This window comes from Zonotrichia albicollis, chromosome 22 (genome assembly GCF_047830755.1).
Source record: "Zonotrichia albicollis isolate bZonAlb1 chromosome 22, bZonAlb1.hap1, whole genome shotgun sequence".
NCBI classification, from domain to species: domain Eukaryota; kingdom Metazoa; phylum Chordata; class Aves; order Passeriformes; family Passerellidae; genus Zonotrichia; species Zonotrichia albicollis.
The window spans coordinates 9,891,933-9,917,486 of NC_133840.1; the positions used below are offsets into that span (position 1 = coordinate 9,891,933).

General features: G+C 44.1%; 1 protein-coding gene across 7 annotated transcripts in view; it reads left to right on the forward strand.

Moving 5' to 3' along the window:
* Positions 1-25,554, forward strand: part of AUTS2 (activator of transcription and developmental regulator AUTS2) — a 798,387-nt gene that overhangs the window by 547,797 nt on the left and 225,036 nt on the right. For all 7 annotated transcript variants that reach the window (XM_074556758.1, XM_074556754.1, XM_074556753.1 and 4 more), the window contains one exon: positions 10,979-11,008. In XM_074556758.1, the coding sequence (XP_074412859.1) occupies positions 10,979-11,008 (30 nt within the window). The remainder of the gene's footprint in view (positions 1-10,978; positions 11,009-25,554) is intronic.

The window sequence follows — 25,554 nt, forward strand, 5'->3', positions numbered from 1 at the left end:
GAACCATGGATGTCAAAAAGGAAATTTGAGCCAGCGAGGCCAAAGTGTGCCATTGTCCTTACAATTTATATTTACTTGCTCTACATCTAGAATAATCCTTCTCTTCCCTCAGGTCTAGCACAGACAATTTATCAATTGTACAAAAATGATAAAGGCAGCAATAAATAATAACAGTAATAATAATGCATAACAACTGTGCAAGTGATGAATTATAAAGCAGAGAGTGGAAAAGGGAATGAAAGCACAGCACAGAAGCCAGTTTGCAAGGCTGAGTACACAGGCTGAGCTATTTTTCTGGTGGTATGACAATGAGGAACATTTATGGGAGTTTGCAAACAGCTCAGAACACAAATCATTTTGTTTCAGGTTATATTTATAGGGCTTTGTTAAGGGGTTTTTAGTATCCATTAAAATCCAATGTTCAGAGGTTTATAGCTCGGCTGTTAAGGTCTTATCCCTAAGGATCAATTGTTTTGGGCTGTTTGGGGAATTATTATTACCATTATTATTTATACAATTCAGTTTAACTTATTTAGGCTACTGTAAAGACACAGAACTCAGAAGCTAAGGAGGTCTTGGTGGGGAAAGAAGAGAGAAGATGGATTTTTTTTTATTATTTATGTTTTATTTCAGATACAATTTCTGCATCTATTTTATCCTAGAAATCAGTGTTATCTCTCTTAGTGTGGGTTTCAGTAGCCATGTTGTGCTCAGAGTTGCTGCAACCTGCACAAGAGAGCAACCCCTGAGCAGTGCTGTCTGTGCTGGGTTGCTGCTGCTCTCTGCTCATTGCTCTAAGTGAAAATAAAAATAATTTTCAGTTGGAATGATATAATTTTCCAGAGGTCATGCACTTTAGCTGGTGGAAGATGAGATCTATACTGAAAATAGGCATGGTGTGTCTAGGGCCTGATCCAGGTCTTAATGCTTTTTTCTTCTTTTTTATTTCTTCTATTTACTGAGACCAACATTCTCTGAGAAAAATGCCTTATTTTCCTGCACACTTTATAAACACATACAATGGAAGTAAGCAAATCCTAGGGAATGTAGCATTTAATAGCCCAGAGAGATGAGAAGCAGAGGGTTGACAGCAGAAGGGAGTAAGTGACTTGCCTGAGGTGATCCTGATAGCCAGTGACAGAGGTGCATCTCCTGAGTCCTAGCCCAAGGCTATCTTGCCTCCATCATCTTGCTTTTCAACCCACAGTGCAGTATTTTTGGTGAGAGGTGAGTCAGATCCAAAGGGTATTGCTGGATCACTCCCAGTTAGGGGGATGTGGAGGGTTAAGGACCTGACACACAGGGAAAAGGGTAAATAAAATATCTGATAGTTGTTCCATAAGCATGGGAGCAGTGAACTGTGTTCTTGAGAAAAAAATATATAAATTCTTAAAATGCACCTATCTTGGCATTACTGTAGTGACTGTTCTTATTTAAATCATTTTCTGTTGTACCCAGCTTCCTTTGAGGCAGTATTTCCCAGCTGTTTTTTGTTTAATTCTAAATATTCATGACATTAATTCTATTTAAGTCCTTTGCTGTTATCTGAGACAAAATGTCAACATTTTATGACAAACTGCTGTATCCATTGCTTAGAGTGTCCCCAAGGAACCTGTTTGATGTGGCTGACTATCAATCTCTGATGAAAAACCTGATTGACACCAATAAAAGCATGGTAGTTCTCATTTCCCCATTTAGAATGATCCAAACAGCTCAATAGCCATCTAAGATCTTTAGAGTGTTTTTAGCCTGTGCATAATTCATCATCTCAATTATTGTGCTTTTTTAACTTCCAGTTTTGGAATATCAGGCCTTCTCCATCAGATCAATAGAGCATCCAGTTGCTCTCTTTACCCTTTCCTTTCTTGCTGCAGTCACACAGGACCTCAGGTTCCTTTTGGGCCCTGGAGAGGCATCTTTGCATCCTCTTTGACAACCCTTTCCATGGGTTATTCTTTTTCACTTGGCTCTATGAAGTGTAAGCTCCAGACCATCCAAGATCTGTCATGCTTGCAGAGGAAAACAAGTTGTTGCCTCCAACCTCTTGTTTCTGTTCTCAAAGTTAACTCAACCCTCACTTAGCTGCTTGGGTTTTTTTCTCGTTGTAATTTCTATTTCTGGCAGCGGTGAAGAAAGGAAGAGAGACTCTCAGACCCCAGACTGTGAATATAATGCTGACAGTAAGAAAAAACATTTAAGAGGGATCTCTGTGAGATACTGAGGTCAAACTTTGGCCATCTGGCAGTTGGGAAGAGCCATGTGTGAAGGCACGCCAGGCACCTGCTGAAGGCAGAGCTGCAGCAGCAAAGCCTTCAAAGATTCGCTGGCTGCTCTCAGCCCTCGCTTGGGTTTCATTTGTAGCTTCTCTTATCGAGCACAATTTCTAAATGAGGATGGTTGCTTCACTTTAAGGACGTACAAATGACTTGCCCTCACCTGTCAAGCATGATCCTTGTATTTTACCAGGCCCATTATGAACGCAATCTTTCTGTCGAAAATTTGCATACCTCCTTTCTTGAAAAGTAATGACAGCAATTTCTTTCCCCGCGCTCACTTTCTGAGTGTCTCATTTAACAGCACCTGGGAAACCGACAGGCGCAGAGATGAGAAGTGAAAGAGAGCAGTTGATTAAATCATCATCAAGTCGGGCCTCAGAAAGTCAATTCTGCTTCCCGTCTGCAATGATATCCTTTTATCTTAAAGTAATGAGCTATGGCACTTTTGCATCCGGTAATGCGATAAGTTCTATTAGCATGTTCCATTTGCTTCACAAGCAAGGGCAAGTCATTTCAGTAAGCTCATATCACTGCAATCAAAGCAATTGGCTTCACAGGCAGAGAAGAAAGAGGAAAGGCTCAGGGTGATTTTTATGGATCACAACACAGTGTAAAAAATAGATTCTTGTATTATTTTAACCCGTAACATGCTTTGCTTCTTGTCAATCAGGGTGTTTTTATTTCATTAGCCTGTAAGTACCTGGAAGACTCAAATTCCAAACAGAACTCGTGAGCTAAGACCAGGAGTTCTGAAAAATAAGAATCTTTTCTTATACAGATAACACCCACTAATGCAGTATTAGGCACTGACTTCATTAACCACTGATTAGTTTAAACCTTTCCTATCGACTTAGTCCATCAGTACAAATGCACACTTTTATTATTATTTACTATTATTTATTTTTTTGAACCTTGAAAAAGTACTTGTGAGTTGAGAGGATGCTAAACATGACATTACAAACTGCAAATTGCCATCAGTTGGAGAGGCTGCTAAAAATAACATGACAGCTGCAAGTTGCCTGCAGCCAGCAAGGCAGGTAAGGAGAGGAGGCAGCAAATGTGCATCCAGGGTCCCAGAGGAGAGCATGGAGGCATTTCTCCTTGTGGAGCCCTCAGGAGCTGAGGCAGGGACTTCACCCTTCAGCTGCAACAGAGGATGACTCCCTGAGATCAGGATTCCTGTGTGTGTGTGGCTGGCAGTGCCTGCTGCCAGCTCTGCTGGGATTTGGGTGCCTGACTGATGCTGGGCACTTTCTGAAGGTGCTGAGCTGTCACAGAGACATTTTATGAAAAATCCTTTCCTTAGGATTTTTCCTCCTGAGAAGCTGAGAGGCCTCAGGAACAAAATGTAAACAATGGTTATCTGCTGCTGTGGAATGCAACAGGTGCATCTGTGATTGGTCCATGTTGGATGTTTCTAATTAATGGCCAATCACAGTCAGCTGGCTCAGACTCTCTGTCTGAGACATAAACCTTTGTTATCATTCCTTCTTTTTCTATTCTTAGCCAACCATCTGATGAAATCCTTTCTTCTATTCTTTTACTATAGTTTTAATATAATATATATCATAAAATAACAAATCAGCCTTCTGAAACATGGAGTCAGATCCTCATCTCTTCCCTCATCCTCAGACCCCTGTGAACACGGTCACACTGAGCTGAGGAATGCATGGCACTGTCAGTTTTCCATCTGGAAATTACATTTAATCCTCCCCTGGCCCTGGTGGGAGCATCACCCTGCTCTGGGCTTGGCCAGGTGTGGGGTCACTGGGCAGTGGCACCATGGCAGCAGTGACACCATGGCAGCAGTGGCACCTGGGCAGTGCCACCATGAGGAAGCTGCCGGATCTGTGGGATCTGGCCCATGGAAGGTGCAGTAACCTCCAGCCCCAGCTCCCTTTCCAAGGAACAACAGAGAAGTTTCTCCCAGGGCTGGTTGCACGTGTCCCTGGGGTGACACGGAGTTGGGGCAGCCTGGCAGGACAGGGGTGGCAGCCCCCAGCAGCTCCTGTGTCACCTCCCCAGCAGCTCCCAGTGCCTCCCAGTGCCTCCCAGTGCCTCCCAGTGCCACAGCTCCCAGCCTGCCCCACCAGGGGAAATCCCTGCAAACACAGGGCCAACACAGCAGAGCCAAAGCTCAGAACAGGACTAAACGTCAGGGTCTGCCTGGAGGAAAATCCCCCCTTGGCTTTACAACAACTTCCCTGTGTCCTACCAGGAATATCTGGGCTTCCCACCAGGTGCCAAGGATGAATCCATGTCCTAGAGAAATGTAAGGTCCTTATCCTCGTCCTTATCCTGAACAGCAATATTATCCAGAGTTTTTCATTTTAATTCTCAACATGCCATTCTTTCCAATCAAACCATTGTTTGGTTCATGGTACAGCTGAAAGGAACTACTAATTGTGTCATTTTATAATATAAAGCAATCATCAACATCCTGGCGGGGGGGGGGGGAGAATGAAAAAGAATTGCAAGAATTGCAGCTGAAAAACATTCTAAATTCTGAATATTTTTCTTGTAAGGGGCCCAAGATAACTTCAAATTCCAAGACTGATACATTTCAGCTGAAGTGAAGTAGTTTGGATAAAATGGAATTCAGATTAAAGGTCAACATTGCAATCTTTTGTCCAGACTTAGGTAATTTGTGTAAAATGGGACTTTTTTGGTGAATAATCTGTAATTTTAGCTTTTAAGAAAGCAGACCTTAAACTTCTCAGACCATCTCTGTTTCAGAGCCATTCCTTCCAGTGAATCACAGTGGATAATGGTGAGGAATTGCTAAGCAGACTGTGATGTTAACCAATTTGTGAGATGCTATATATATATATATATATATATATATATAAGATTCCTTGGCAGGGAGCTCCATGCTGAATGCTTCTTGCAGCAAAGTCACAGATAGGAAGAAAAAAGTGAAATTCTTGCTCTTAGTTTCTTTGTGGCTCTGCCGGTCTCCATTTCATCAATTAGAAAATTGCCCATTTATTCCCTGTCTGGGTCTCCTTTCATCTAGGATATGTTTTTTTCTCCTTTTTTCTTGGAAGCAAAGGTCTAATTGTATAGCTAAAATACCATCTTTGCCCTTTCCAGGGCTGCCAGTTTGTCATTGGTGGAGAGATGGACAAGAATATTGTAAATGTCAGTGTGAACAGGCTGAGGTCTGGGTTTTCCCTCATTTTCTTCAGATTTCTTTTCAGCAGACAGATGAGTAGAATCACTTTGTTCAGAGCTGGCGTTGCAGCAGCTCTGACTCCTTTGGTGGCAATGATAAATGGCTCCAAGATATGAAATAGCTGTTCCAGCAAAGTCCATTGAGCAGAATAGAGAACAATGCCCTCCTCAATGTCATTGTACATGAGATATTCAATGATTGCCACTTTTTGCACAAGAATGTGTTCAATCAGCAAAGTACAGAGAAATCCATGGTGTTGCTTCAGCCTGAATGAGCTGGTGAGGTGGCTCAGACCTTTACTCAGCTTGATTTGGACCAGGCTCTCTCAAGTTATTAAAATGGGCTCAAATTAGAGCTGTCACCACATAGGGTGGCTGATTTTTGAATCGTGGCTTTGGGATCAGGCTCATTCCACGGGTGCTCTGGGAAATGTGCTGTGCATTTTAACTCTCTCCACCTGGGCCAGAGGGCTGGGGAGGTGCAGCTAATCTTTAACCTGATCTGCAGTTTCCCTTTTCTGCTAAAAAACACAGCAGCAATTATGCCTCAGCTGGGAATTGGAAAGTTCTTTTCCCACTTCCCACTGCAGGTCTGTGTGTGCAGACCCCACATTGCAGGGAATGCATCTGCTGCAGCCCAAGCTGACTGCAGGGCTTCAGGCTGGGGCAGAAAAAAGAGATTTCTGGTTTGTTGGTACAGAGATCTTTTACCTTTGTATGTCTTCTTCCTCATCTGGATTTGATTTTAGGGGTAATTATTTGAATTTTGACTGCATTACACATATGAACATGCAAGTTTTTGGGTCACTGACTGGGATTAGCATTTCTGGAGCAAGGAGTTGCAGAAATACTGCAAAAGGAAGCTTGAACACTTGGCACATGTGTGTGTGTCAGGTGATGTGATGGCTGGGGGCTTTGGTTATTTAAGGGATTGGAACAGTTTCAGTGATAACTCTGGCCACTTTGTGCAAATCACAGCCAGTCTGCTCTCATTATTACCCCAATTATATAGAAGTTAGGAGCACCCTTAGCATTTCCATAAGTCCTGCAAGATTTTTATCAATGAAGATCATTTTGAATTTTGCTGGTAGACCCATAGATCCTTTGAGAAAACCACTGAGTCCCTTCTGGCCAGTAGAAGACTTTGGGAAGCACAAAATAACCAATTTTCAGACTCCTCCCTCTGAGGAGCCTGTCAGGCTGTGCTCTGAGAAGCTCTCACAGCACTTGGGACCGTGTGCATGTGAAAATTTGGCCATGCAGGGGGCTGAGGGTGCTCAGCTGTGCCCATCTGGGCTTCACAGACTGAGCTGAGGGCTGGCCAGGGGTGGTGCAGGGCAAATCAGGCAATTTGGCTCTGGGCTCATCTCAAGCCTGGCCTGGGGATGCTGTAATCAGTCACAACTTGTGCTCAGAGTGGAGACAGTAAGTGCCTTGAGCCTGTGAATCAGAGCAAGAAGCCTCTGTTTGTTCAGGTGTAAAATGTGTCTGCAGCCTCCTTGTCCTGATTTGCCACATTATCACCCTCAGCTTCCAGTGAAGCTGATGGCAGTGATCCAAAAATCAGGTCATGCTATCTCTGAATGATATTTTGGATTCCCACTTATTTGCAGAATATTCCAAGGCGGCCTGTGCACAGAGCCATGGTTTCCTGAAAAAGGCATGGGAGAGCACCGAAAAATGAGCTTTGTGTAACAGCCATGGAATACTGAAACACTGCCCAAAGCAGGGGCCAGTGCAAAGTATTTCCATTGCTGCAATTCCAGAACAGTCTGGTGCTCTGAGAACCACAAAGCACTTAAATCATTTCACTCCTTCCTGTGGCCCTGGGAGGTAGGGAAATGCTGGAGGAATTGAGGAATTGAGCGAGCAGTGCAGGCTCCAGCCTTCAAATTGACCAGTAATTCTGAATAATCAACTTCATGGCTGTCAGCTTTGGTTCCCAAAATTCCCTCTCCAGCCATGGGGAGCAGTGAGGCTGCAGGAGATGGAAACACCTCGTGCTTCAGCAGCTCTGGGCAGAACGTGCATCCAGAGATGTAAATGAGCCCATCAGAGCAGGGGTGGCTGTGTGTGAGCCTGGGCTGACCCTCAGCCATGGGGACAGTGTGCACTGCTCCAGCTCTGTTTCCAGCCTGAGCATCAAACATCTTAAACATCCTTCCTATCCCTTTCTGGCATTACCCCTGCACACAAACTGTGTGATGGGTGGGAGTGCAGAATGTGCAGAATGTGCCAGTGCAGAGTGTGCCCTGCACACACACACACACACACACATACAGACAGAGGTGTTACACAGATATACATCTCAGAGCAGTGCTCAGAGCCCTCCCATCCTCTCCCTCCCTTTTTCCTCCCACCCAGCTGCTCCCCAGCACGCTGCATTGGCCCAGGACAGCAGTGCTGGGCACTGGGCTCTGCCCTGGTGCCCAACCCTGTGTGAGAGGGCAGAGCTGCCCAGAGCCAGGCTGGCCACAGGCAGGGAGCTGTTTGCTGAGTGCTTTTATTGCCTTTGCATAATTTATGAGCTGGAGGGCTCTGACCATCATCCCTCTCAGCCAGAGGCTGGCACGGAGGGCTCTGGAGGCCGGAGCTGTAAATTGGATGGTGCACTGCAGCAAAGTCCTGGGGTCAGTGAGGGAATTCAGTGGCAGGGATGGCAGCGTTAGCTCCCAGTGCCATGTGCAGCACAGGCAGGGTTGGCAGGCGCCCCAGCTGGCCCAGGCACAGAGCTGTCACTCCTGGGCACGCTGGGAGGGAGCAGGAGCAGCTTTAATGGGCTTGGCACAGCTCTCCTCCATCGCGGGCACCAGTAGGCCTCGGTCCTTCGCCATATGCTGAGCTCTGGAGACAAGGTGCTGCTGGGTACTGCAGTAATTATTTGATGTGGAATTAAGCAGACCTTGAAATTAGAACTGGACTGTGGGAGAGCAGGAGGTGTGGAGTTTAACACTTTGCTGGAAATGGCCTCCCACAGACAGCGCTGTGCACATTCACTGGGCTGTGGGGAGCTGCTCTCTTGGCAAATTCAGATGTCAGGGCTGGCAAGTTCTCTTCTCCCCAGGCACCTCCACGCTGAAGGGAACACAAAAACCCTGAGCTTTTCCAAGCTTATGAGTCAGTAAAACTACAGAGAGATTCTTTAAATCAGACCAAAACTGGGCTGAGGGAGAGGCTGCCGAGTGCTCTGAGCACAGCTGGGTCACAGGACACTGCTCCTGTGCCTGGCACCCGGAGTGGTGGCACCTCCAAACCCTCTGAATGAACCCTGCTGCTCCAAGGGAATTGCCCCTGCCTGCTTAGACAGCCCTTTGCCCCCTTTATTTTCACTTTTACAGTCTGATCAAGACTTGGGGATTGCCTGGAGGGTGGGCAGAGACACAAACAAAGGAGAAATTCCTCTTTGCTCCTTGGTTTGAAACACATAAGAGGTGTGATAATGGATCCTAGGGAGCTCCTGGCTCTGACCATCCAGGGGGAGAAGGTGACAGAGCCCAAAAGCTGAATTTTTCCAATAGCTGTGTAGCAGAAATAGTAAAAGGAAATCTCTGTGACATTCATGCTTGTGAAATGCTCTGTGACTCTTGGGGATGTCCTGTGCAGGGCCAGGAGCTGGACTGGATGATCCTCATGGGTCCCTTCCAGTTCAGGTGTTCTCTGATTCTGTGCCCTGATTTTCATGCATTAAAATCCATGGGCAAGTTTGCTTTTATTGTAAATGCAGGGCCTTGCTCAGCTTCATACCAAAATCTCCTACAGGCAGTCCTGATGAAGACAAAATGCATTGTATTTATGGGGTAAGGTAGGAGTACTTTATATCAGTGCCATGCTGTTCTAGAAATGCTTTCCTTTTGTCACTTAAGTGGACTCTTCATTAATTCAGACACTGTGTGAGGTTTTCAAAATTAAACCTAAAATTGCCCCCTGTCTTCATGATTCTTCTCATTTGTTTGTTGCCAGAGTAAATACTCTGGTATTAAATAGGTGCAACTAGTGCTATATAAATCACTTCAGTTATTAAATAAATTTCACTTCCTTTTCTATTTGAAATCAGCTGCAAGAAGATTGTAATTTTATCTCATCTTTCCTTCATTTAAAATTAGTTTAAACATACCTAGAAATAGTTCTTAGCTCTAATTTGTTAGTACATAGCTCAGTGGTGTAGGGAAGGCACCTTTTCACCCCCTGTACTGGTGAAGACAAGGGAAAAGCCAGTGAAACAGAAAAGTTATAATTAAACAACAGACAGAACATGAGTTGATTTGTGCAAATCAAATATGTGTATTTGTGGGAGTATTTGGCTCTGTCTGTTCCCATCCCACTGTATAGTTAACCTTTGGAATTCACAAAATATAACTAATTTCAAAGCAATTTGGTTGTCTTACAAAAATATTCAAAGATGATATAAACACATAAAGATATAAATACATAAGGATATAAGTACATAAAGCTAAAAATACATAAAGATATAAGTACATAAAGATAAAAATACATAAAGATATAAGTACACAAAGTACTTAACTAAGTGCTGTAAGAGCCTGACAGTCAGGTGCTCCTTGGGTAGGAAAGCCTGGGTGCCCTGTTTGGTGATGTTTTCCTTGGAAATGTTTGCCATGAGATCTGCATGGCTCAGTCTTGAGTGATACAGAACCTCCAGCTGTAGATAGAAACAAAATAGAAACAAAACAAACCCACAGAATGAGGTGCAGGTACCCAGAATTCAAACCTGTGAGTTCCAGGGTTCCCAGAGTCCTGTTTCCAACACAGCTTTTGTACTTCCTGCAAATGCAAATGTGGTTTGGGTTCTGATGCTTGTCTTTCAGAAATATTGAGTGATCTAGTCCTGCTCTATTCCTACAATAGTAAAACTTATTTAAGAATTGAGTAATGGCACTGGATAAATATCAAGACTCAGCATTTTGTAGAATTGTGATGCCTGGGCTGCTCCCAGAGAGGCTGGGGGGATCAGTGGCTGTGGCACATTCCTGCTTCCCTGTGATCTCTGCAATCTTCACTTCAGCAGCCAAAAGCAAAGGCACAGGGTGACCTTTGCTTGTGTTCCTGGAGCCTTGCAAGGGCTCCTCTGAGTGCTGGGCGCACCTGAGCATCCCCAAGGAGCCCCCGCAGCTGCTGGACTGCAGCAGCATGAGGAGCACTGCTCATCCAAGGAAAACAAAGAAAACCAGCCCTCTGAGACTGATTTTCTTCTTCCCTGATCCAGTTTTGGGGTCTGACTGTGCCCCTGCACCAGCAGCTCCTGTGCCCCTGAGCAGGACTGGCAGAGGGTTTGCAAATGGCTTTGGTGTGTGCAGGGCAGCATTTCCATCATCCAAACACAGAAATGCATCCTCTGCAACAGCACTGGGGGGAATTTCCTCCCATACAGTAACTGACCTTGTTCCTAAAGGTGCCAGGTGTGATGCCCAACATTTGTGAATGTATTACCCATCTTGTTCACAGAAACATTTATCTTCTTTTTGTTGTAGCAAGCTTCTCTTACCTGTGCTTTTTCTCTTTTTGTGTTTCAGTGTGACAGCGACAGTGATCAAGAAGAAAAGGTAAGAAAGAAAATCAGTATGAGAGCAAAACTAATTTATTGGATTCCCTTATTCCTCTTAATCTATTACTTACTCAAAGTTTCTTCTTGGACTAATCTAAAGCATCTCTATACCAAGAAAATTTCTGTCTCTAATTTAATTTTGGAATAGACTTCCAAGGAAAGAGAATTCTAATGAATATTTTGGAGGCCACACAGTTCATCCTGAAGCATATTGATGCCATGGTCTGTGTGGGTTGTTTATGAACACCAGTCTCACCACCAACCCTTTCCATGGCTACACTTCCCCTTGGAAGTTGTAGCAGCAACTGAGTCTGTTGGTAACCCTCACATTTGCACTTCTTAACAGTTATTTAATCACTGTTAGTGCCTGTTGTGCTTCTCTGCAGGCAAGGGCCTGCAAACTCCAACTGAAGTGTTATGGTTGATATATCTGTTTTTTAGAATTAACATTTGGAAACTGTACATTAAGTCAAGTAACAGAACTTGCTGAGCACTGTCTCCATGATTTTGGGTTTCTAAGTGGAAAAGGGAAAAAATTAATGCTGTAAGAGTCAAGCAATGGTCTCTGATGCTGCCTATTGTTTAGAAAACTAATAGCAATTAAGAACTGGTATCCATAATGATCAATATTTTTAGGCATTATTTTATGTTGTGAACAGACTAACCTTCTTTATTTGGAAAAAACTGAAATAATTATCACAGAAAAACTGGTCTAATTTCTTTATTTCCAGGTTGGATTTTGTGATTTTTATTTGTATGTTGAGCCTTAAGGGATGTTTTGATAATGTAATCACTTTTGCCTCCTCTTTCCTTGGACAAATTGGGGAATGGAAGTCAGGGGAGGGTAAAATAATGTCAGAAAATATTGTTCCTATAATAATGTTGAGCTGGTTGGAGTTTCATGAGTGGTTCTGTTAAGCAGCTCCAAGGCAGGCCAAGAAGAGGAGAGATGACCAGGCTGGTGTGCAGCTCACCCAAAACAGCCAAATGCAAATATGCTGTAAAATTCAGAGGGAAACAATGAGTACAAAAATCACCTTCCATGAATTTAACCAGTTTTCTTCAGGGTTTGTGTAACAGGAAGGAAATTTTCAAACCATTCTGTATATAACTTGCAAAGCTTTGCCCTTCAGCTCTTTTCCAAGTAGAGGATTTTTTCCTCATGTTTCTTAATAATTTGCTAACTCTGTTAAAGAACTGCTGTTTACTTTGAAATGCAATGATTTTCCTTGCATAAGGGAACTAATCACTGGAGTTAATCAGTGTGACAACAGAAAGGGGAGGTTTTGTTGGGTTTTTGCACAGAATATTAACCTGCACTTTTCAATATGAATTTTTAATGCATTACCATTACATTCCATCCTGTGAAGTGATTATTCATTTTCAGGATGTTCCTTATGCAGAGGAAGATGATAAACTGAATTTCGGCTTCTATGTTTATGGCACCCAGAACTAAAAGTGTAATTTCCTGTCACTGCAGCATTTATGGAGCTGAACCTCTGCCTGTTCCACTCATTTTTTTCTCTTGCAGCCCTCCTGTATAAAAAGGCAGAGGCAGCTTTTGGGGATGGAGGGGAGATGCTGGTTCAGGATGAACAATGCAGAGACTCAAGACTGTACCTCACATAGAACACCCCAGTACTTGTGTGGGCAGGATTTAAAATCCAGATGTGCATTCCATCTCTGTGATCCATATTTTCTGTAATGAAATGGGATTGAGTGCAGGCCCAAATATCCCTAAAAATGCAGTGCTTTTCACATGTGTCAGAACCAGAGCCATCTTTGAGCTCCCCAGCTCAGGCCCAGTTCTGAGGGATGACTGCTCACCCTGGCTTATTTATTCAGGCTGTGCTGGCAGCCCAGGCAAAGATCTGAAGGCCTTGTTCTGCTGTTAATTTGAATTCAGCATATGTAGCCTGTTATAAAATGCGAGACATCATCATTTGAGCAGGTCAAGCATATTCAGATGAAGACAAATGGTGCTTATTTGATTTTCTTAAAATCAGGAAATGAAAAAAGTGCTCTCTGGAGAAATCATGTTCTGCCTGACTTAGATGATAGAGCAAGGCATGTACCCCAGATAAGAACAGGCACTGGTGGCTGGGTTTTATCTCTGAAGGACGGTGGGGACTGTCAGCTCGCTGACATGTGCATTATCCATGTCATTTTAAACAAAGTGACCTGCAGGAAAGTGCACTCTGCCGTGACGTGATAATGGGCTGCTGGATGACAGGTAAAGTACACACTAGAAAGGAGGCTGTGCGTTATTCCTTTATTTAACTGACAAGTAGAAACTTCTTTTCTTCAGACAGGCAGGATCTTTTAGATCTCTTTCAGAAGAGTTTTTGAATTCCTGCTTTAAATAAAATAGCATTTTTAGGACAAAAGTTCCTGTGAGCACACTGCAGTGGGAGAAGGGAGGGTGGTGGGTCCTGGCCGAGGGAGCATTTCATCAGTGGTGCCCAACATCCTCAGTGTTCATTAGCAGCCAGGAGAGCTGGGGTGCTCAGCAGGGTTGGAGGTTTGAAGATCCTTTACCCAAAGCCTTATATCATGGTGATATTGGCCCCCAGCTGTGGAGCTGTTCTGGCAGTGAATTGACAAATTGCTCTTGGTGGGACCTCACTAGGTGTGTTCTGAGGGCTGTGGAGTTGTGCCCCTCCCAGCAGACACAGAATGTTTGTGGGAAGAGGAGATCTGCTTTCCTTTAGGAGTGTCTCTTGTAGATTTTGATAGCCTGTTGTGTACAGAATGCAGGGTTAATTGCTGCACAGCAATTCTCCACTCACCCTTCAGACAATGCAAAGGAAGCACTTCTGCTTCATTTGGGATTTTTGAGGGCAAACACCCACTGATCCTCCATGGGAGATCCACGAGGGGTAGAAATAATGCACACAGGTACACATTTCTGCTAGAATAAATCAAACCTGGAATCCAGGAAGAATCCAGAGCCTTTGAATGAAACATGGCAGATGAGTGTCAGGAAAGGTGTGTGACAGATGGAGGGGCTGAAGGATGGGCTGGCTGAAGGATGGGCCACTGAGAGCAGCAGCAGCAGGAGCTGGGAGCCTGAGGAGCAGCTGGATGGAGAGGGGTGGCCGTGGCAAAGGCACTGCCTCAGCCTGGTCCTTCTCCCTCACCTGGATCCATGCCTGTCTGGCTGATATCACAGCTGATATCTCATCTCTGCTGGGTGATGGCTGTGCCTCCCATCCAGCCTTTAATTGGGAGCCACTTTCTGTCTGTGTCTGCCCTCAAAGGAGACATTTCTGCAGAGCTTTCTCCTGAAGAAGAAACAAGGATATTTAATTGAAACAATGCTGCAGCCCCTGCTTAGCGGTGCTGTAGCTAAGGCTGTGTCAGCATCTCAATTTTAAATGACATATTTTGGGTGGATAATTTGTCTATTTATATAGATTCATGCTCCTTCACTTCAGTTTGACACACAGGACTGGACTGGAGCACTCAAAGGAGACATTTCACCCTCCTGTTGCTGAAAAGTCTGAAGAGGTAGCAGGCATGTCTGTGGAGGGAGAGTATATTTGGAAGACTTACATCAGAGTGAGAAGCACTAATTCTTAGAGAGATGTCACTTTCCATCCTGGGATCCTTTCAGCAAATGCCACTGGGATTTCTTCCTGAATCAGAAAAAAGTCTGGATCCCAGGGGAGCTCCGATTTTCTCCATTAAAAAGTCTGTCAGTCTTACTCTTTGAGCAGGTCTCCAGAGCTGATAATCTAAAATTAGGGCAAGCTATTGCACAGCTGACAAATTTAAGTGCAACTGTATTAGCTCTTGATATCTCGATACAATCTTATAAATTATACCCATGGTAATTAATACAATATTAAAAACATAAGTGCAAACACAAAGTTTGTCATCTGGAAATCAAAGGAAATCTTGTTTGGAAAAGACATACCAGGGCCTGAATGTGCCAGGGGTTGGCATCTGTTCACAAACCAAAGGGAGGGATTGGGACTGGGATGAGTGGGTGTTGTGCTTGCCAAGGAGCCTGTGCTGGTGGGACTGTGTTGCTTCATTATTTTCTCTTTGAAAGAAAATTTTCTTCTTTGAAGAGAAAAGCACTGTGCTGCTAAAAGCACTGAGAGAGCTGAAGAATGATCTCTCTTGAATCAGATTATTTTTAATGATAATGCTGATACATCTGATTGCTTTAAATCAGGTACAAAGGATGGCAAGTTATGGCATGGGAAATACAAGTTATGGCATGGGAAATACAAGTTAATACCAAGTTAATACCATAAATTGGCATTTCCCATGCCATAGCAGAGTGTATGCTATTTCACATTATAATACGGGAAATACCATAAATGACTCTGCTATGCCCAGGTAAAAGGGATGGGGATGGCTGTTCTGCACCAAAGCATTCACACCTGCACCCTCTGTATGTTTCTGCACCACTTTTGGCCAATTATTTTGTGTGTGGGCTTTGGAGAGACATTTTGGAGTAGCATTTTGGCAGATGTGTGTCTTCGAGCTTATTGCACAGGCTGCATTTCAGTGTTTGGGGGTTAAACAACCACACAAACAAGTGTTTATGTGTTTGTGTGTGTTTGTTGTTCTTCCCAACTTTGCAAACTTGACTGATTTAGGTAGTAATAAATACTCTGATAATCCAAAGAGGAACTTGGGAAGGGCCTGCTGAAACCATGTCAGTGCATAGCTCTGGATAAATGCAGAGTTTGCTGGTGATGAACTTCAGGAGCTGTTTCCTCCTGCCCTGCAGAGCTGGAATGTCCCTGCTGAAAGCACAGAGCATCCTGCTCAGCTGGGCAGAGCTGCTCCCTGTCCTGCTCACCCCAAGGCATGGGTAGGACACAGCAAATTGTCCTTTCCAGGGCAGCAGGAAGAACCCAGAACAACCCCCACCACCAGCTGTGCTGGAAAACAGAATGCCAGAGCAGGCAGCAGCTTTGCACAGGGCTGTGTTCTCTCCATTCTGCAAAAACTTTGTCATAAATGGATTAAATGGTGGTGAAATTGCTTTATGCCATCTTATATACAAATATAATATATATTACATTTTTAAACAGGTGCAGTTCACTCTCGTGGGAGCAGTTGCATCAATCTGGGATTTTTTTAGTAGGGTGCTTGGAAACAAAACTGTATTTGGGATATTTTTTCCTCGCCCCTGGGAGGAATGAGGGAAGGAAGAGTTTGGTAGCATTTCAAGGAGGAAAACATCTCCCTGGATGGTGCCAGGCTGTGGCACAGACACAGCTGGGAACCAGCTACATTTATACCACCACAGCCCTGCAGTGCTACAGTAATATCTCTGCTCCTCTTATGGTTTAAAACTCTGCCAGGGCTTCCCTTTGGTGTTTATGCACTGCTGGAGTATAAATAATAAATTACAATTTTCCTAGTCTGAAAAACTTTAGTCATAAAGGGAACTCTGAGCATTTATTGAGCTGTTGAAAGAAGGGCCTGCCATCAGAGTTGGGGTTTTTTCATCCTGTTCCTCACACTTCTCAACCCTAAGTGCAGAGGAAATGCACTACCCAACTCCCCCAGTTCAGAAGGGAGAGGCCAGGTGAAGGTTCAATACAGGAAAATTTGAGTCCAGACACAGAAATGAAATGAAGTGTCAACAAAAAACATCACTACAAAGCTTCACACACTCAGATTGTGAATATCTTCCTATTGAAGTTACTCAAGTCTCTTATTTTCTGTAGTATTGGTATTTCCCATGCCATAGCAGAGTGTATGGTATTTCCATTATGGTATGGGAAATACCATAAATGACTCTGCTATGCATGTGTCACATTTAACTTATTCTCCAGGTATCAGAGAATTTCAAGGATTGGAGGAACTGAACTCCTAATAAAACTGTAACAATAATAAAAAGAAACAGACAGGCCTTCATTAACCCCCAGTGAGAAACTATCATTTATAGGAAGATTGACGATTATATTGTATAAGATTGACGACTTATATCATTTATATAGGAAGATTGGGGCTGTTTTTTTAGATAAAACTTCAAAATGTAAAGTGTATCAACTCCAGTCTAGTAAGGAGAAGAGAGGAATTGGTGTGTGGCCTTATGTTGTGTGAGACATTGATGTTTCTCCCAGTCAGGGAACAGCAGGGAACCACTGGAGAAGAGTTCCAGTGGGTTGGGAGGCCCTGAGGTTCCTGAAGGCTCAAAATGGGCTTTATGTGGGAGCTCTTGAGGGGGTTGGTGGGGGATCCTGCCCTGCCCAGATCAGATCTCTGCGTTCTGGGGCACAGCTTGGGCTGGCACATGAGGGCTGAGGAGCTGCCAGGCCGTTCAGCCCCTCTGTGCTCCAGCAAGGGCAGAGCATTCTCACAATGGTTTCCCTCAAAAGGAGGGAGCTGCAAACCCTTGGATAGTGGCTACCAACCACCATTTCTGTCAAACAGGGGAAACAGTGCCTGAGAACCCAATTTCCATCAATTACTTCAGGTCGTGGGATACTGCTGTCTTACTGCTTGGCACATATTTATTTTGGCTAAGGGTAGGATTAGAGCCACCATTCCTCAGTATTATTCCAAAAACTATTTCTGCAAAGCTGGGATGTTTCCCACCAGGGCGATTTACCCTGCATATTTGTACAGGTGTTGTCTTTTTAACTCTGCAGAAGGCAGCACCCTCACCTTGCCCCAGGGGTGAAAGATCACCCGGGCTCCCCATGCTAGCCAGGCTCGGGAACTGTTCCTGGCTGTTTAAGGCCCATTAGGAGGGAAGATGAGGCTCCTTTTTATTCATTTGCCGTGCCACACAGCGGGCCCCCGCGGTTAGAGTGGCAATAAAGCGTGTTTGCTGTGAAGGATGCGGCGTTTGCAGGTGGGGCCGCTCCGGGCCGGTCCCGTCCTTTGTCACTTTGTCACCGCTGTCACTGGCACAGGGACCCTGTGCTCCTTCCCTCTCCCCTCCCCCAGCCCCGCTCCCCTTCCCTTTTTCTTTTTTTTTTTTTTTTTCTTTGGTACCCATTTCGTGTAGAAAATTTGTATTTACTTTGGGAGTGTAATTTGTTCCTCCTGGATAATGTGACCCTTAGCGGAGCTGGATCATGGGTTAGTTGAAGTGATATTTTCCGCTAATGGTAGTCGTACATCATTGCTGTCAGCTCGGGTTAGGAGGCAAGCACATTACAGCTCCATTTTACCTCTGCAGGCATCTGGGATTATTTGCCATAACTGAGTATGACATGACCACACTACAGAGTGCATTAAAATTTTACTAGCTGCTCAGGCAAGTTCCTTGGCTCCAGCCTGCCTGCAGGCAGCCGCGGTGACGGATACCCCGGAGCTCCTGCCTTGCTGCACCAAGGATACTCAATGTCAGCGGCCCAAACAGGTTCTGCCCTCCCCAGGGCCTGAGCCCAGCTCCGGGCAGTGAGTAAACAATGCAAAGCTGGGGCAGGCAGGGCAGGTTGGCACAGATGCCCCTCTGAGGGTCCCCGATGCGCTGGAAGCCCCAGCGCTGTCACATCAGTGTCTTGAGACACTGCTCAGCCACCAGGGCTCTAAAAGTGTCATTTGCAGGCTGTCTGTCTCATGGGGATAAAAATAAAACCATTGTATGAAGATTCAAACTGATGGCAAAAAGCATCCAGGGCTGTGGAATGGTATGTGTTAAATGTGTAACATGGAGCATGGTGCATTGCCAGTATGGAACATGCAAATGCAGCAAATGCTGATGTTATGAGTGTATGCTCATGTTGCACTGGATTTTGTGCTCTGTGCATATGTGCAGAGTCATATTTACACCTGTAGCAGCACACACCTGTGCCCAGTATTTTAATTTTTTATCATTTTTATATAAGCAATCACTGGATTCAAACAGGACTTGAGAATACCAGCCATAGCTTATCTGCATGTGCATTATTTTGCAGCGTGTGTTTTCATGTGTACAGATGCCTGCTATGAAAATCATAGACATTGCTTTCATCGAACATATCTGTTTATATAGATGTACATTATTTGCAATGTGTCTGTTTGTATATATTGACATTCCAAATTAGAGGTATAGCTATACAGAGAAATGTGTGCTGAGGAAACTTGGGGGAGAGGTTAAATTGAACATAGTAGTGGTTTTTAATGCTTCTTGAAAAAGCATAATATATACCCCATGATAATTTTATTGCAGCCTCCTGGTGGTTTTATAAATATCTACAACACACGTCTGTGCTGCCCACAAGCTCTCCTCCCTACAGCAGCACTAATATCTATAATAATTTCAGGGAAAAGGTACATAGTTATAGAGGGTGTTTCTGTAAGGTAAGAGGGATTCTGTGTGTTTGAAATCCTCCAAGCTGGTCTCTCTGTCCTCATTGTGTTGTTCTGTGAATTAGCAGATGGAGGAAGAATGGAAAAACCCCAGTTTTGTTTGTTTAGCTTTTTTGTTTTCTCTTTTGAAGTGTTTAATTGCATTTGTATTCACTGTGAGATGAGAAGAGGGATGGGGTGGACAGAAGATTGTCTGGGCTCACAGAGTCATGGAATGGATTGTGTTGGAAGGGACCCTAAAGATCATCCCATTCTACCTCCAGAGTGCCCTGAATCCGCACCTTTCCCTGTCCAACTCTCCCATCCCAGGTGCACTCCACTTCTTCTGAAGTGTCCAAGGCCAGGTTGGACAGGGCTTTGAGCACCCTGGAACAGTGGAAGGCGTCCCTGCCCACGGCATGGGGGGAATGGGATGGGCTTTAAGGTCACTTCCAGCCCAAAGCATTCTGTTTCTGTGCTCTAGAGCCAAGTTTCAGGATGTGATACTGATTTGCAGGTTTTTTGGTGTAACACATTCCTGGCAATAAATATTCCCATCCTAATTGCAGCACTCGGAGCCAAACTTTCTTATATGCCCAAGAGTTTTACCTGTGCCTGGATTGTAGGATTTGATTCTCAGTAGGGGAGGAGAGAAGAAGATATTAAAGATTAAAGCTGGTGATGTGCTCAGTGCTGTACAAGAAACAGAAGAGACACTTTCAGACATCTCTGAGGATAACATGCAAATTCCTAAAGCCTTCCCAGCAGCTTAGATCACAGTCAGAAAGACATTCCAAATGATAGATAGTTTTGCTTGTTCACTTTATAGTGTTACATCTCCTTTTTTATGTGTAGCAAAACTTTTATCAAAGTGGCTCCGTGAAGGGTGTACGTGGGAATGCCAGGCAAGATTTCACTTTCAGGTGCCACTGGCACAGAGTGAGTGAAATCACAGAGTGGTTTTCTGATCTTGCACGTAGCAAGTTGTGATTTCAGGCTCAGGGAAGATGTGTGTCTGTGTCTGCACACAGTGCATGTGCCCACATGCTCTCTCTGTCCTGAAAGATGAGAATTTTAAACTTAATTTAGAATGTTTGAACTGATCTCTGAGTAGGTTGAGGAGTTTTGTCTGTTATTTCGCACAAGTCTGTACACAATCCACACAGAAGTAAGATGAGAGGTCCTGAAAGGAAATCTGTGTCCTGAAAGGTGCAATTCTTTGGTCAGCACAGCCCCATGGAGCTGCTGTTGGTTAGATTTGAGATTTGGAGCTGTGTTACTGGTACTGATGAGTGGGCACATGTGATCTGTGTGTGTGGAGACAGACAGAAATTCAGTCTGTGGATCTTGGAGTCTGGCCATGGCCAAACATATCTAGGTTATACAAAGTGTTCTTTAAGGATTATATGTTATTCAAGCATAATATTCATATACACTTTATGCTCTTGAATAACATCTGTTTTTCATTACAAATCAAGTTTTATAATCATGTATGAGGCATGCTCCCCATTCCTGAATGTCTGTTCTCACTTTTCCTTGAAAAGGAAAAGGCTTGGGATTGAGAGCTGAGAAGGTGAGACATTTCTTTGGAAGTTTCTTTAGAAAGAGAAGGGAAAAAAATACATACAGAACAAAGTTATGGCAGTTATTTAATGGTTTTAATAGTCTTGGAGGCCACAACACATGTAACCATCTCAGGTTTCTCACAAACATATCCAAGGACAGGCTGAAAACAAGGAGACAGGAAATTAAATGCATGCACTGATGAATTGAGAAGGATTCCAGCAAGGACCGTGCTGGTTCTCTAAATACTTCTCTCCATGTGGCTCAGGGAGGGCACTGTGGACCTGGAAGTGGTATTACACAGCTACCATGTCTCTTGGATTCCACAAATTCCCCAAGCAGGGCAGAAGTGAGGAGAATAACACGTGGTTTGAATTAGAGTTGGGCCTGCAGGTACCAGCAGAGCAAAGATCATTCTGGGCTTTCATCTTCCCCTTAATCCAGGGCAGCTTTGGCAAAACCTCTCCCTCCCTGCTCCCTTGGGGCACTGCCAGCCAAGGAAACCCCTTGTCCCCAAGGCTCTGCTGCTCTGCCACCCTCCAGTGAGCCCCTGGGTTCTCTGGTGGAAGGAGATGGCTCTGAGATGGCAGAGATGTTCTGGGTCAGGGGTGGCAGTTTCTAGAAACCAGATCCTGACCCTGGCTGGTGAGGTGGGGAGCTCCATGGATGTGCTGGAAGCATCTCAGAAAGCACCACACAGGAAAAGAGGAAAAGCTCCAAACAAGTTTATCTGACAATGGCAGGTTCTGCCAGGCTCCCAGTGTGGGCACACTCCGATGTGGCCACTGGTCTGCACACTGGGAGCTACTGGGGAGCTGGACTGGGCAAGAATTGTCTTTGCTTTGGAAATGAGGGTCAGCCTGTGAGCACTGATTCCTCCAGGCCTTTTTGTGACCTCTCTAAAAGTCTGGAATCACTTGCAGACATTAAAGATGCCTGGTTTGTAATTTTCTTTTAGTAGGAAAGACCAAGAAGATCCTTTTGTCTTTAAAAATTGCCTGGGCTTTGTAATTCATGCTGATCTCTCTCCTGAAAATGAACCACTGAATTTCTGGGCTTTGCAGGCTGCCTCAACATCCTATTTCAGCTGACTCTGGACAGGCAGACAATATTAAACAAGGTTGTTCATTCATAACAAAAGCATCCTAATTGAGTTACATTATTACATTAACTGTAGCAATCAGATTGAACCAAATCACTGAGCGATAATGTCATTTTCCAGGGTATCATTTGTAGGAACCAGTTGTCCTGTAAGATGCAATAACTCACTTAATCCTGTGGAGTTTATGGTGACTTATGTATCATATCAAATTCCTTACTTTCAGGGAAAAACTGAGCAGTTAATGCATGGCTGTGAATGTGCAAGTGATGAATTTATAGAGAAACATTTAGCAGATCCTAGACAAACTGAGGAATGAGTGATAGTCTATAATAATCTCAGAGAAAGGGGCTGTTCTAGGAATGGGTAAGACATGAAAGATTTTCAAACTGTGAACTTCTGCCAGCACATGGGTGGCACAGTTTGTTTCAGGGGCTGATAGATGGCTGCTTTATTGGCTCTGAGCTGCCCATGGAGCACAAATCCTCAGCCAGAGACAGGGAAGGAGGATAGAGGTGAATTTTGGACTGTGCATGCCAAATGTTTACAAGCAACCTCATTTAGAAAACTTGGTTTCTGATGGCATTTTTATGTGCTGCCAGGACACTGCTGGGGATTCCTGTTAATGCACTTGGAGATTTTTTGGTTGGTTGGTTCTGCAAAATGAGGAGAGGAGAGGAGAGGAGAGGAGAGGAGAGGAGAGGAGAGGAGAGGAGAGGAGAGGAGAGGAGAGGAGAGGAGAGGAGAGGAGAGGAGAGGAGAGGAGAGGAGAGGAGAGGAGAGGAGAGGAGAGGAGAGGAGAGGAGAGGAGAGGAGAGGAGAGGAGAGGAGAGGAGAGGAGAGGAGAGGAGAGGAGAGGAGAGGAGAGGAGAGGAGAGGAGAGGAGAGGAGAGGAGAGGAGAGGAGAGGAGAGGAGAGGAGTGTCAGACTGTTCAGAACAGAGGGATGGGGTGTGGGACAGGCCAGGGTCAGCCCCACTGAGGTCCCCAAGGGGGGCACACTCTGATGGCAGCACTGGAGCCATCCAGCCTTCCAGTTCATCACCTCCTGTGCCCTGCTTTGTTCCTGGCCTGCAGGATTATATTATATATTATTATATTATTATATTATTATATTATTATATTATTATATTATTATATTATTATATTATTATATTATTATATATATGTGTATCATTATATGTAACATATATTACATATATAATATTATAACATATATAGTGGTATACATTCTATATTATAATATTATAAATTAAATTAAATTTTGTATAAAATAAATTAATTTTATTTAATTTAAAATTAGATATATTGATATATTTACATATTTTAATATACTTATTATAAATCTCTTTTTTATTTATAAAATAAATTATTGTTTCTGTAAATAAACCTTCCAGCCCTGTGCAGTGCAGCCCCTGCTCTGGGTTACACTCCCAGGGTCACTCTGCTGATGGTGCCAGTGCCCACAGCAGGGCAGGAGGGCTGCTGAGTGGGGCAGTGTTAGGGGGCACTACAAGGATGGGCAGTTGTATTGAATGTGGCAGAAATCCACAGCATCTTGTACTGCCAGGAGAATACAAACGTGCTGGAAGATGGTAGCTATGATGTTAGTGTGTCCTCAGAAATGCAATGGAAGAGCAGCTCCACCAGACTTCTGCAGGATCACCAAGGACTTTCTGTTTCTCTCTCCTGGTCCAAGAACAAGAGCAGCTCTGACCTTACTCCTTGCATGGTCTTTATGGCTCCATTTCAGTGTAAATATAAAGTTCAAGACAGGAGACATTTGGTAATAGAAGCCTGAAATCCAAGTGATATTCTACTGTTTTTGTACTGCTGTTTCTTGGAGCAGCCCTCAGACACTCCATCCACACTGGGTTCCTTTGGACCTAGGCACAGGGCAGACAGACAGACAGACAGAAGCCATCCTTACTCCCAAATCTTTTGATATAAATTAATGGTATTGTATGACAATAAGGAGGAATTAAATACAAGTAAATGCAAACTTTGAATAGGGAATGGTTTGGGTTGGAAAGGACATTAAAGATCATCTTATTCCTCATGAATCAATAAATCATTCATGTCAGGAAATACAGGTCTCCCAGATGCCATGCCCAGCATTCAGAGTTTTGCTTTATTCCTGGTTTTAGTTTGTTTTGTTTCTTAGTTTAGTGGCTGCTGTTGGTGATTTGTGTTTTGCATTTGAACCAGGGCTGTCCCTGAGTGCCAAGGGGACAGGACATGTGGGGTCAGGGTGTTCTCCAGGACATTCTGGGGCCCAGCTGTGCTCCCTGGGACCAGAGATCTCCAGGACCCTCTGATGCTGCTTGTTTTCATCCCAGCCACATTCCCTGGGCCAGAAGGCTGCCCTGTGGCAGGTTTGCTCACAGAGCATCTCCCAGGGCTGCTGGGCTGCAGGGGCTCCTGCCCTGCCCACAGCTCTGACAGACCTTGTAGGACTGCTGTCTTTTAGGATTCACCCCCTTAAAACCCACTGTGGGATGCCTGAAGCTGTGACTCTTGGCCCAGAATGTGATTTCTGGCGGTCCTGGGGCAGGAAAATGAGAGGCAAGCACTTGGCACTGTGCATTCCTGGGGTTTTAGCTGATGTAACAACTGGGGAACTTTCTGTGTTTCTTTTCTGTGCCTGATTGATATGTATGGTTACAAAATACTTATTTAAATTAATGATTGTCTTTAAGTAATTTAATGCTTGTTTTTGTTAATGGGAAACCTGACTAAAGAGCTTTCAGTGAGCTGCTGTAGCAAATCATTACATACTCCCTGCTACTTCCTGTGGTCACATTCATCAGAATGGACTCATTGGCTGCTAATGCAGATGCTGCATGTAACTCAGCATAAATTTTATTGTAATTTACCAATAATGAGTGTCCACTTATTCTAAAGTGCTAATGACACAAAAAATGAATTCCATGTGGTGTAGGGGTCACCCTACTTTACAGACACTGAGGAAAATAAAATGGTTTGAATGGAAGGGACCTTAAAGACCCTCCAGTTCCAGCTGGTGCTTCACAGCTCAAAATGCCCACAGTGCTCCAGGAACACAAGCCCAGCAGCATTTCTGCAGGTATTTCTTTAAACACAGGTGGTGTAGGGACTGGTTTCCTTTCTAGATTTAGGGACTGTGGCTGTGTGTCATTTGGGCTGGGCTGTGGGGTGGATTGCATCACTGGAAAAGCAGGAAAGCTGATGCTTTGGACTGCTGGGACAGGGAGAAAAATCAGAGTGACTCCATGAAATAGGCTGAGGGGGCTGAGCTGAGCAGTGCTATGTGGTTTTCCAGCAGGAATAGAGGACTGAAGCTGAAAATGCTCTTTACTCTGCCCTTTTTCACAGGGGAATGGCACATTTCTCTGGAAGTTCATTCTTATTCATAAGACTATTTTCTCTACATAAATTCACTAAGCTTTAGTCAAAACTTCCCATAACCATATTGCTCAATATATAATCTGTTTACCACAATATTTGCCATGCCAGGTAAATACATTAAAAATAATACATAGAAAATTACTGGATGAACAGGAACCAAGTCACACTTAAGTGATGTGTTAAGGATGTTTTGTGAGCAAACAGCAAGTCCTAGAACCAAAGCACCCCCTGTATAACATGTAC